The 14,174-nt window shown below is 41.3% G+C and overlaps 1 protein-coding gene across 2 annotated transcripts in view; it reads left to right on the forward strand.

The window, feature by feature from the left end:
• LOC149222584 (cytochrome b5-like) overlaps positions 1-13,315 on the forward strand; it is a 165,531-nt gene extending 152,216 nt beyond the window's left edge. For both annotated transcript variants that reach the window (XM_089385517.1, XM_089385516.1), the window contains 2 exons: positions 12,574-12,640; positions 12,914-13,315. In XM_089385517.1, coding sequence (XP_089241643.1) covers positions 12,574-12,640; positions 12,914-13,155 — 309 coding nt within the window. In that variant the 3' untranslated portion in view covers positions 13,156-13,315. The remainder of the gene's footprint in view (positions 1-12,573; positions 12,641-12,913) is intronic.
• Positions 13,316-14,174: the final 859 nt, after the last annotated feature.

The raw sequence follows: 14,174 nt of genomic DNA on the forward strand, positions 1-14,174 counted from the left end.
TCAATATCTTTTCCAGATTAGCAATCACATCAGCATTAAAGTAAACTGCAGATAGAACATAAATATAAATCGCAGAAGACAAGCCAAGACAAGAGGCCACAAGATGTGGCGCTAGCCAGGGACAAACCCCAATGTGGGGAAACCCTTGATCAATTCTTCTTATATGTTCTTCAATAGTTCAGCAGAGAGAGAAAGATAGTACATTTACAACAGAAGTCAACACTTTGACTTATCTAGATAAGAGCATAGATCATCTCTAAGAAGATGATACATGAGATCAGTTGAAGACATGCTGTTTCAACTAATTGTCCAAGGTGACTCCTTCACCTATCGTTGTGCTGCATTTCATCATCATGCTGCACCTCACCGCACTGCACCATGTTGCACCCATCATCACTATGCTGCATCTCATCACGCTTCATTAATCATGACTGTACCCATCACTGTATTGCATTATGTGCAATTGTTGCACCATGTTGCCATCCTGACCTATGTGTTGGCTGCACCTTGCTTGCTTGTTGTCCCTTGCTTGCTTGTTGTCCTTAGCATGCTTGTTGTTGCATGCTAGTTGTCCCTTGCATGCTAGCTGTAACATTGCATGCTTGGTGTATTTGCTGCTAAGTACCATACAACTGTCCCAATGTTAGTTAGCTGTCCCTTGCATGTTGCTCTCCTTCGGAGATAGATGCTCCGGTTGTTTCGACAGTTCCCGACAGTTCCGGCTATTCCCGGTTGTTCCCCACAGTTTTGGCAGTCCCGGCAGTCCTGGCAGTTCTGACTTTTCCGGCAGTTCCAGCTTTTTCGACAGTTTCAACATTTTCGACATTTCCGATTTTTTTGGCTTTTTTGGCAGTTCCGAATTTTCTGGCATTTCTGGCTTTTCCGGCAGTTTCGGCGTTTCCGACTTTTCTGTCTTTTCCGACATTTCCAGCTTTTCTGGCATTTCCAGCTTTTTCGGCAGTTCCGACAGTTTCGGCTTTTCTGGTAATTCCAGATTTTCTGGCAATTTTGGCTTTTCTGGCTTTTCTGACAATTCCAGCTTTTCCGGTAGTTCCGGCTTTTCTGGCAGTTCTGGATTTTCCGACATTTTCGGCTTTTCTGGCAGTTCCGGCTTTTCCGGCTTTTTGAGCGAAGAGCTTATTCTCCCATGACTGCATTTAGATCTAGGGCATGTAATCTAGGGCAGCGTATACCCTAGGGCACTCCCTCTAGCTCTTATCTTCATCAAACCCAAAACAAGATGAAGTGAGATCACAAGAGAGTGTGTGTGTGACAAATGACTTCAAGTCCTCTTCTATTTATACTAAAACATAGAGGTTGAATAGACATGACTGTTGGGTTTCTGAGCCTACATAAGTTGTTGGCCGACTTGACAATTTGTCCATAATCAAAAGAAATTCATATCTTCATAAATACTTATCGGAATCGGATGATCTTTAGATCAATCCTACACCTCTCGATGAGAGGGATCCAAGAAAAATGTCAGCTGCCATAAATAAGATGACCCACATGGAGTTTGGCCCTAGTTGCCAATTTTAACAATCCCTCTCAACTAAGGAGAACTCCATCCGCTGATCCATATGTCCGACTGTACTATCTCTGCCATCAGTGCCCTGCACTGCTCTGCTCTGCTGAACCATGAAGAAGAAGAATTGATCGAGAATGTCTCATACCATTCTCTACTGACCTGAAGTCAGTTTCATCTGAAGGGAGTGTGTCACATCACTCGTACTGACCCGAAGTCAGTTTTATTGATCCCAGATCAATATCACAAGAAAGTGTCTCAAACCACTCATACTGATCCTAGATCAGTTTCATTGATCCCAGATCAATGGAGGTCATCCTAGCATAGGGAGTACGGTAGATACAACGATGCGTCCATCGATAGAATTACTATGGTCCCTACCCTCATTTCCCTGCTCATTGATCAGATGAGAGGTACTTCCCATGAGTCCCAGACTGCATGGGTAGGATGCCTCGACAGGAGAACGAATCATCCTGTGAGTGGATGCCACGGAGAACGAATCATCCTGGCCCACAGTCGCCACGGAGAAGGAATCATCCTGGCTCACAGGAGAATGAATCATCTTGTTCCACAGTTGCCACGGAGAATGAATCATCCTGGCCCACAGGAGAATGAATCATCCTGTTCCATAGTCACCACGGAGAACGAATCATCCTGGCCCATAGGAGAACGAATCATCCTGTTCCACAGTCGCCACGGAGAACGAATCATCTTGGCCCATAGGAGAACAAATCATCCTGTTCCACAGTCGCCATGGAGAACGAATCATCCGAGCCCACAAGAGAATGAATCATCATGTTCCATAGCGCACCACTAGGGGAGGGTGGGTTGCCCTCTGGTCGTATGTTGCTCCAGTAAGTACCCCAAGGCCCCCAGAGCTCCTAGAGCTCAATGCATGCAACATGTAGGACCCTTATAAGAAGGTCTCTCAACGACTCCAAGTTGTTCGGGAAAATTACAGATTTGACCTTTCCCCGGGGCTTTGACAAAAAATGTCTGCAACCTGTACATCAGTCTCAATGTGATGGAGCCTCCTCGCTCATCGACTTACCATATCCCAGATAAGGCAGTATCTGATGTCTATTTGCTGGAGCAATCATCAAATACGGGATTCCTCAATAATCAAATCCCACCTCTGGTTGTCACAGAGAACCACAGCGGTATTCATCATGTGTACAAACAACTGACTTAAGAGCTTTTTCAACCATGCAGCATCACACGAGATCATACTCGTAGCTGTGTATTCAGTCTCGGTGGTGCTTATAGCAATCGATTTCTACTTCATGCTCATCCATGATATCGAAGCAAAATCCAAAGAGAACCAGCACTAAGAAGTGCTCTAGTGATCATCCACACTGCCTGCCCACTCAACATTCGAATAATCATGCAGTTTCATATTTCCAGCAGTGTATCTTAATCCATTAGAGATTGTGCCCAGAAGATATCTTAGAAGATTCTTGGCACCAATCCAGTGAGGCTCAACCAAATATGAGCTCACCATGCTAACTGCAAAACATATGTTCGGACGGAAGTTCACCAAGAACATCAACGTGAATGAGTTTATGAAACTTAGAGGCATTTCCCAAATTTGATCCGACATCACTACCATATAACTTCTGAAAGTTAATATCCTCGAGGTAGTCACAGGCTTGCAGTTTATCATTCCACATTCGGAATCCAACTCCCTCTTACTTCTGCAAATGAGAGGGTCTGCACTTGTCAGAAATAGGTCGTCCTCATAAGGTGCCGGTATGAGAGGTCTATCATCCACAACCTTCGGGTAATGGTTTGGATCGGTTTCACTCCTAGTGAATCTCAACTTCATCAAATAGCTATCAATCCTCTCATACTATGCCCGGGGTGTTTTGCTTCAAGCCATAGAGGGCTTTCTTCCACTTGTATACATGAGATTCCCGATCATGAATCTCAAATTCCTCGGGTTGTTCCAAACCTGTGGACCTGTTGCATGAGGGGAATGGTCCCCTTATAAGATTTTCCTTTGATACATCTCAGACATGTACCTTCATGCTCTACTTGAATTCAGATATCCCTATCACCATTTGACTCACATCATGTAGGGCCCCATAGGTAGACCTCCGGTGTTATAGATGTGATATGTCAATTGACATGATCCCCAATGGACCATCCTGCAACTTGATACAAATTGCCAACCCTGAACCCATGAGAAAAAGCATCTTTGAAAATTATATTTTTTAGCACATACCTTTCCATCGATGAATGCCACTGATCCAGGTGGATGTTGGTGGCCACCCACCTATCCCATTTGGACTCCCACAACTATCTCTTTTAGTCTTTTCAGTTTCCTAAATTGTAGCACAGTTTACTATTTTTAGTAGTTTTTTCGAGTCCTAAACTTCCAGAGCCGTTATGAGGCCCTAAACGACGTTTTTTGGAAAATATGGGGGCAACATGTTTCCCTTCCCAAAGTAGTAGTGCTCGGATAGATCTTTCTAACGAGCTATTGTACGCATCAAATGGAGATCGTATGCCAAAGTTACGACCCCAGGAAGTTGATGTACCAATTTACCCAAACGGGGCCCACAATTTGGCGTTTCATCTTCTAGGGTTAGGTTTTGGAATGTTAAGGGTTTTCCATTGTTTCTCAACAATAAATAGGCCTTCGAGCCTCATTGTAACACAGTTCAGAGGCATGTAGCCACCACATCTCTTCTTAGAGATAAGCTACCATCGCCCTAGCTGGTTTATTTCCATTACTATTTGTAAGCATATTTCAGTATTTTACATTAATGAAATGAAGTATTATTTCTGCTGCATATCTGTGTTTATGGTTATCTCTGTAATTTGTTGCATTCCTGTTTATGTCCAGATCAGTGGTATCAGAGCGATCTGCTTTTTCTCTGTTTTTCTTTGCATGTCCCCAACAAGGTCAGGATATAAGGAGTTAGGGCTTGAACTGGTCAAACCTTTGCAAGACCAGCCTCGTAAATCCCGACGACCTCCCATGGCGAATGAGAAGAAAGACGAGGGGGCAGGAGATCCTATCAAAATCTTGCTCGAAGAAACCCTCGAGCGACAACAGAACGCGATGATGGATAGCTTTGCGCAGATCCTTTAGCGGATACCCAGAGGCAACGCATTGGCTTCCAACAGCTACTCTGGAAATGCCACACCGTTTAAGGTACAAGTTAATTTTGAAATCCCCATATTTGAGGGTCAAATAGATGCAGATGCCGTAGACAAATGGTTAAATATGCTAGAGGGTTATTTTTCTGTTCATGAATTTTCGAGTCGGGAAAAGATTGTTTTCGCTCTTCTCAAAGCAGCCCCCCACGTCAAGGACTGGTGGGAAACATACTGTGAGCAGAAGGATGAAAGTACAGGCTCATTGTTTTCAGCTGCACCCACTTGGAATGACTTCCGGGATGCCATCAAAGAGAAGTACTAACCTGTCAAAAGCTACGAGGACAAATACATAAAGTGGACCACGCTGCGGCAGGGACGAGACCAAGATGTGCCAGAGTTCACAAACATTTTTCATACCCTTCGCACACAGTTGGGTATCAAAGATTCTGAGCTGCATTTGGTACTCAAATACCGTGGCTGCCTACACAGATACATCCAGGAAGAGATGGAGTTCCTGAACATCTCCTCGCTCTGCACGACGTATTGATACGCTGTCAAAATTGAGCAAAAGTTCAAACAGAAGTAGCGAAACTTTGGATTTGCAAATCCGAAGCCCAAAGGACAAAGCCAAGGCGGGGTGACCCAAGACAACCCGTCAAAGCCGCAAGAAAAGAACAACACCATGAAGCCGAAGAAGGACACAGGAAAGTGGTGTGAGTTCCACAAGAGTCCCACTCATAACACAAGTGAGTGCCGGACCAAGCAGTCGCTGGTGGCCGAGTTGAAGGCTTCCAAATCAAATGCATGTTCTGACCCTGAGCCAAAACCCGACATGGGGAATGGCAAAGGGAAGCAGATCATTGATGCGGATCCCAGTGCCACTATTGCCACCGCCAAGATCAAGAAAAATGAGCCCGAAGATCCAGAGGAGGGGGAGCATCTTTTCCACTCACAAATGTGGGTGAAGGGTTCACCGCTACGATTCATTGTCGACAATGGTAGCCAAAAGAACCTTGTTTCAGCAGAGGTCGTGAAGCGGTTGGGCCTACCAACTACACCACACCCGCAGCCGTACAGTATCTGGTGGCTTCATGAAGTACGAGATCTCAAAGTTCGCCAACAGTGTCGCCTTCCCTACAGCATCAAGCCCTTCACAGACGAGGTATTGTGTGATGTTACACCTCTGGATGTTTGTGATGTACTATTAGGCAAGCCATACTTGTGGAGGCGACATGCTGTGTATGAGTCAAGACCTCGCGTTGTCATTATTTCTTTGAATAATTCATTATATAGGATACCAGAGGTAGCCCCACCTACTGCCACTTCTTTGATCACTGCTAAGAAAGGCAGCAAGCTCATCTCACAGACTAGGAAATTTATTTTCTGTCTGGTTCGCTCCCAAAGGAAAGGGAAGATCATTGCTACATCCATGACCCCCGCAAAGGGTTCCTCCACGCAGCAGCAACAACAAAGGGATACGGTCATGATAGAACACAGGAACAACTTCTCCTCACCCACAGGGGTACCACACAAGTTTCAAGTGGGCGACAAAGTTTGGTTACATTTGCAGAGAGAACACCTTACCAGAACCCATCAGAAACTCAGACCACTTCGACATGGTCCTTACACTAGTACCAAGGCTACGGGAAACAATCCTTTGAAGCACAACATTCCTCCATTCCTTCACTTGCACCGAGTGTTCAATGTGGACCGTCATTGACCATGCTTCCCACCATTTCTGGACACATCAAAGATTGCAGAATAGCTCACTAGAGACCCAGATCAACAAAAGCTTCCTCATCTTAGGGAGGAACTCAACGCAATGGGGACCATTGCTTCCTAAGGGGGGAGGAATGATCCAGGTGGATGTTGGTGGCCACCCACCTATCCCATTTGGACCCCCACAACTACCTCTTTTAGTCTTTTCCGTTTCCTAAATTGTAGCACAATTTACTATTTTTAGTAGTTTTTTTGGGTCTTGAACTTCCGGAGCCGTTTTGAGGCCCTAAACGACGTTTTTTGAGAAATATGGGGGCAACATGGGTCCATGGACCAACGTTGCTCTTCCCAAAGTGGTAGTGCTCGGATAGATCTTTCTAACGAGCTATTGTACGCATCAAACGGAGATCGTATGCCAAAGTTACGACCCCGGGAAGTTGATGTACCAATTTACCCAAACGGGGCCCACAGTTTGGCGTTTCATCTTCTAGGGTTAGGTTTTGGAATGTTAAGGGTTTTCCATTGTTTCTCAACAATAAATAGGCCTTCGAGCCTCATTGTAACACAGTTAAGAGGCATGTAGCCTCCACATCTCTTCTCAGAGATAAGCTACCATCGCCCTAGCTGGTTTATTTCCATTACTGTTTGTAAGCATATTTCAGTATTTTACATTAATGAAATGAAGTATTATTTCCGCTGCATATCTGTGTTTATGGTTATCTCTGTAATTTGTTGCGTTCCTGTTTAAGTCCGGATCAGCCACCTTGAAACCTTTGACTTCCATTTCCGAGATGGACACCAGGTTCTTCTTGCGATCAGGTACATAAAAGAGATTCTGTAAATGAATCGAGTTACCCTTATTCAATTGAGAGTTAACATTCCCTACACCCTTTCCGGGATAGGTGGCATCGGCTCCAACTATAATCCCACGATTGTTTCCATCTCTACCAAATTAGAGAGTGCACCCATTTATCCGATGATGTGCCTTGAAGCACTACAATCTATAAGCTAGATTCCCAAAGAATCTGAAGGAGAGGGCCAATACAAGATAACGCTTCTTTATCTTATCAGAAACAACATTCGATTCTTCATACCTGGGGTTCCTTGATTTCTATGAAGAATCGGCCATTTCTTTGATGACCTGCATTACCTGTTATTCCTTCGATCATTGAAGATGTCCCTGCAATGATTGTTATCATCATCAAGTGATGTGTCCCTGCCATTTGGACACTCCTTCGCATAATGGCCGAACTAGTTATCTGCCTTTCCTTCCACCTTGAGAGCCGGTCTTCCAATGAAGTGATCTTTAGGTAGGCCATATTCCGCTACGCCATTCTGATAATATTCTCTGCTTCGACTTCACCCTTGGTGAATTTGAAGGGGGATGAGGAACCCACTGATCCTTTTGTCCTTTCCCAACTGTCTTCGGTGATTTCTCTTTCACTCTTGCTTGGGCATTGTCTTCACCTCAGCTCTGATACCATGTTAATTTTAGGTATGTTCTATGCTTAGAGCAATTTATTTCAATTTTCACAGTTAGCTCCACATCTTGTATCCTCTTGTCTTGGCTTGTCGTTTGCGATTTATGTTTATGTTCTATCTGCAGTTTACTTTAATGCTGACGTGATTGCTAACCTGGAAAAGATATGGAGCTAACTGTGAAAATTGAAATAAATTGCTCTAAGCATAGAACATAGCTAAAATTAACATCTTTCGGCTTCTTCCCTATGAAGACTCCTTCAGACGCTTTATTCCCCAATGCTCCGTGAGGAGTTCTATTCTGGATATATACTGCTGTGTTGCATGCCTCCGCCCATAAGAATCTAGGCAAATTTTGGTCATACAACATAGCCTTTGCCGCCCCAACAATAGTTCTATTCTTTCGCTCTACTACTCCATTCTACTTTGGATTATATGGAGCTGTCCATTCTCTTTTGATGCCCTCCTTTGCGCAGAAATCTGTGAAGTCTTTGTCCGTATACTCTCCACCATTATCTGAACGCAATACCTTTATCTTTTTCCCTGTCATGTTCTCTACAAGAGCCTTAAACTCTCTGAACCGATCAAAGACCTCATCCTTGGTCTTTAAGAAATAGATTCGGGTTTTTCTAGAGTGATCATCAATAAAGGTGATGAAGTATTCGCCACCACTAAGAACTCTCGTGGACATTGGACCACAAATATCTGAGTGTATCAATCCCAATACGCCTTTTGCTCTGTTATTACTTCTGGAAAAAGCTGCCTCAGTTTACTTCCCTAGTACGCATCCCTTGCATACATCATCATGCTCAGTAATGAGGACTAGTACTCCCGTAACAATGTCTCTGAGCATCCTCAGTGCTCCATTGTGTAAGTGTCCCATTCGCCTGTGCCAGAGTTCATTCAATTCCTTCTCATCATTATGGTTGTTGCCTATCAGTGCCATTGGAGGCTCGAGCTACAATTTATACAATCTGTTGCTTCAAGCTCCAATTTGTTTCATCTTCTTCCAGCTTGGATGTTTGACGTATACTTTCCTTCCAGTGAAGTATAATCGTATCCCTTGTCCTATAACTGGGACCTTGAAATCAAATTCATTCCTAACCCGGGAAAATGTAGAACATTAGTGGCTCGGATGCTGGTTCCTGCTTTCGTTTGAAATGCCATGGTGCCTCTCCCTATTGGAGTACATTTTGTTCTGTAAAATGATAGGGATAGGGTTAGGATAACCTTATTGCCTTGCCCCGTATAATGAGGTGGGGCTATCTCTTCTCTCTCTAAGATAAGGGGAATGGGGCAAGTGAAGGCACTGAGTGATCAATGCTCTTCTTGATAGCTCGAGAAGTATTCTCACACTCCAGTCATGTGAGTTAAAGCGCCGCTATCAATATACCAAACATTTGTCGACATAGAACTTGAGAAGCATGTGAATTCTTTTTCTAATCTGGAAGATAATTCATAGACATCTTGATTTTCCATCCTTAATTGTGCCATTTTCCTATAGATTTTTTATGCTTTTTTCCCAACAAAAAAAAACTGCATCCCACCTGAAGTCTGCTATGTGCTGAGATTGTTGCACTACTCCCTCTGTCACTAGAAAACTTCGATATGGAAATCTCTCTTTGTCAACTCACTCAAAGAGAGATTTTCCCACGAAATTTTTTCCCTCCTGGACTTTGCAATCCCTCTGGGGATTCGATCTACTGCCTACACAGCTCCCACTTCTGTTCAACGCTGGCTCTTCTGGTTCCGTTCTCTTGCTTCTCCTTAGCTCTGATACCATGTGAAAATTTCTAACTAGAAATCCAACTGCAGTGACTGATATTATTTCTTCTACTTATTAATTCAGAAATAAGTTATTCATAGTGTTTCTACAGCAAATATCGAAATAAATTCTACTGCAGCCTTCACAATTCAAATACGTGGAAAGTAAATGTAAGGAAAAATACTAGCACAAGTACAATCACAATTACACAGTTATTTTTGGACAATTGTCCCCGGAAAAACCCAATGTGGGAAAACCGGTGCAACAGATGAGGGTTTCTTTATTAATCTTCAGCAAAATCTCATGTACAAGATACAACCAGCAGAATGGAAGAGGAATTTTTGTGAGAAATTTTACAGACAATTTTCTCATGCTTCATAATGAAATTTTGATTTTGGAGAGGACCTGCTGCCCTCACTGCGTCTCACTGCATCATCTTCTGCACAGTGACTGCGCATTCCCAGCGTCACTGTCTCTACTCCACGTCACTGCTTCTTCGCTGTCCCTCCTCTCCTCTGCGTCTTCTCTTTGCTTCTTGCACTCCCAACTATTGCTGATACCCTCTCTCTCCACCTGCAACTCTCTCTCTGATTCGATTTTCTCTTGCCAAACTTCAACCAGTGAGAAAATCGATCTACTTGGGCAACTGAGTATCTGCCTGGTTCGATTTCCAAATGCCCATCGAAGTCCTTATAATCCTCTCATTGATCAATCAATGGTCCAGATTAGATTCTAATCAATGGCTTAGACCATTTTGACTTGATCCTCGTCTTCTTCTAGAAGTTTCACCCCCAGTTTATTAATACCCTTTAATTGTTTTAATTTCCTAAGTTTAGACTTACGGATCCATTAAAAATAATTAATTATTTTAATAAAACTGTCTCCGGGTGGAATTTCCCAAAACAATTTCTGGGTATTCTAGAATACATGTGTCCAAGCCTCCCTGCAAATTTGGAGGCTTAGAGCACATCTGATGCTACCAGAAATCAACACAGTATTTGGTCTTCTTCAGGACAGGTTGCATTGGCATGCTGCAGCATTTGGAGATGGTTGTTTTCATGTTCATACTGCATTTCTGGGATGTGGTAGTTCTTGCAGATTCCAGCTTTATCCATTCTTTATAAACTTACAAGTTTGTTTTTGAGAACGAGCATGCTCTTTGTCTGCTCCTTGTGGTGGGATGAGATACGCCATCTAACACCTGGTTAAGGCAATTCAGGCAATTCTGTTGATCAAAGTTGCTCAATCTCTTGTTTCAACAGCTCATTCTGATTATATTTCAGTGTTAGTTGTTTTGTGGAAGAGGTTAGAATGCCCATCACATATACCCTTCCATTTTTTGCATTGCTGTTTATAAATATTTATTTTTGAAACAAGTTTATAAATATTTTAATTTGAAATATATCTGGCCCAACTTATTCACCATGGTTATATATATATATAAATAAGATTTTTTTTTTTGAAATATAACACGTATTTAAAAATGAAAAATTGTTAAGAGGTTTTGGAATACCTATTAATTAGAGGACATAGCCTTTAGACTTTTTTTTTCTTTCTTTAAAACCTCTGGACGATTGCTGTCTCCCCAATTCCCTTCTTCTGAACTCTTCACCACAACTATTTGTGAATTGCGATTGGAATTTCTCACGTTAACTTTGAATTACCAAAAACATCAGGGGTCAAAGCCGTCAAATATAGATTAGCCAAATCCTTTAACAGACTAATATCCGAGTTATGGAATTAACAGAAACATATAGTTAACAGAGAAGGAAATGAGAGAGCAGTATACAAACATTTAATCATGTATGCGTGTATGGAAACAATCTGTGTAGAAGCAAAACGAGTCTTATTTTTATATCATGAATGTGTTCAAAGGATCACCTCATCATGGAAGTACCAAGGGGACACAAACCATACAGTCAGAGCTATGGGGTATGGCATCCCTTCGTATGTTTCTCATACTTGACCAGCGATTATGGGAAATTAGGAAGATGGTTCAAAGGCAACTAACAGGACAACTTTTCACGTGTCAATAGCCAACTGAATAGAGACTTGTAAACTCCTTTACATTCTAATTTATTTTTATACAAAATGTAAATAACGGGGCATACATTTTTCCACTTTTGTGTTTGGTTTGAAGGGTAGTAAGCATATCAAAATTGCCATAGTAATCCTGTAATTCTGCCTTGCAACTGGACGAATAATCTCTCTCAAAACGGTGTTGAATAATTTTATGCAGCTTCAGTCGGGTGGATCTTCATATAGTTGGAGGTGTGTTCAAGGACAAAAAATGTGGGCTCAAAAAGATTGGCATAGAATTTTCAAGAAAAGAAAGAGCTGAAAACGGAGGGCCAAAGCCATTCCCGCAAAGTGGAGAAAAAAGCATTACCATTTGAAAACTGACCTAGTAGTTTCGTTAAATCTGCCAGCCTAGCAAATGATTAAAATTTCTTAACTCTGACAGTGGTGCTCAACGAGCTGATAACATCCTCATGTTTTACTAGTAGCATCTTGTTTTAAAGAAGGTTCATCGTGCTATTGAGGGCTATTTTTTTTCCCTCGACTCCAATCTTCTTGGTCTTTTTGCCTGATTCTAGTGCATCGATAATCTGGTCTGCAACATCTAGTACACATGTTTTGCGTGCAAGCATGATTGATCCCCGTTGTAGCCATTTTGTGTCTAGCAATGGAGAATATAATAAAACATTAAAGTTAATATTGAGTGGGTTATAAATAATGAAATTCTCTGTTAATTACATCTCCTTGGAGTGGCAATGGCACTATAATAACAACTGCAAACATGATATATGATCTACATGTTTATTGCTTCATGTCTTGTTTGAGATGTTCTTTTTAATTGCTATATTTGCAGATATGCTTTGGAATGCAATGTTTAACTTTTGGGTTACATGGTAGCTTTATAATTTAATGCTATGTGTTTTCATCTGGCAATCTTTAATCAATACATACATGTATATAGGTATATGATGTGACCAATTACTTGGAGGAGCATCCAGGAGGAGATGAAGTGTTGCTTTCAGCAACTGGTATTTTCTAATGCATTTCCCCTTTTTCTAGTCAATCATAGGGATACTAGCGATTGCATATTTCCTTTCTCCATTGCTTAGCACAAAAGATATTTCCTTTATTGGGTCTTCAGTTGATTGGGACTCTGCAATTGTGATTTTGGGTATTTAACTAGGAAGTTTCCAGATGGAACATTTACATCTTATCGAATAAAGGTCACGTGAAACTTTGAAAGAACAGACCTAGTACCTTACTCTTGGTATATTGCTCTTGCTGTTTTTACATTGGTACAGGCAAAGACGCAACGGATGATTTTGAAGATGCTGGACATAGTAACACTGCAAGGGAAACTATGGAAGAATATTACATTGGAGATTTCGATCCCTCTTCGATCTCCTTGAAACCGACAGTTAAACAAGCACATAACAATTCTGGGAAAACTGTGGACTCTGTATCAAAAATTTTGCCATTTGCAATTCCTTTGGCCATTCTGGGCTTGGCTATCGTCGTTTGCATTTATGTCAAGAAAAATTGAAATTTGAAGCACACTTGAGTTTGAAGCATTTTTCTTTTTATGATTTCTGGTTTTGGCTTCCCATGTATGGAGGTCTTCACTAAGAGTAAGGACAATAGAAATGACTCTATTTGAAGCACATTGACGAAGTTGAGTGAAAAACATGGAGAACTTATTTTTATTTTGTGTCATTGAATGCAATCACTTTCCTTAAATGCAAATGGATCAGGCGGTGTGTCTGTAATTACATAAAATTCAAATCTGAAGATGATTATTTTTCCATTTTAAAGTAGAGAGTCGAGACATCTAAAGGTTCCAGAACATCGAATCTCACAGGAAAAGGCCAAGAATCATACACAAATCAATTCTATCCAAGTGAAAGCAACTTCCCAAACCCGGTTCTCATCACTGCTGAAAGAAAAGTAATTTCAGTTTTTGGGTGTCAACCATCATTCATCAATAAGGAATCAGTTTGCCCCTGTTTTTATCGATGCACACTTCATTTTGTAATTTGTTGTGGATTTAAAGTGTGCTTATATATTTCCAATCAGAAAACAGTCACTTGTTGGAATAATCAAAAGAAACGATGTCATCCAGCACCTTCAACCCAAATAATAAAACAGGCTATTTATCAGTACATATACAGATGGTCCTTTTGTGTGGTATCTTAGACATTTATTCGATGTTAACTTTGAAATATGAAACATTATATCATTTGGGAGATATATAGAATTAATTCTCAATAATAATTTGAATATTGAGCCATATTAAAAAAATATTAGAAAAACAACCCTCCAATATAGTTGAGATGATTAGAAATATATATATATATATATTTTTGTAGAAATAGAAGTGGGCATTTTTGTGGGAAGATTGAGTAACAAATATATTCGCACAGTAACCAATCAACTATTATGTTAATGAGTGGCATTACTCTCTTGTGGCCACCTTTATTGGTAAGTTATACATGATATATTGGAGCTTATACATTGTTATACCTCTTCACTAATGTGGGATTAATTTTTTTTGTATAAAGATGT

This window comes from Pinus tabuliformis, chromosome Q (assembly GCF_031772625.1).
Source record: "Pinus tabuliformis cultivar Carrire ecotype Pingquan chromosome Q, CPIR1, whole genome shotgun sequence".
Lineage (NCBI taxonomy): Eukaryota > Viridiplantae > Streptophyta > Pinopsida > Pinales > Pinaceae > Pinus > Pinus tabuliformis.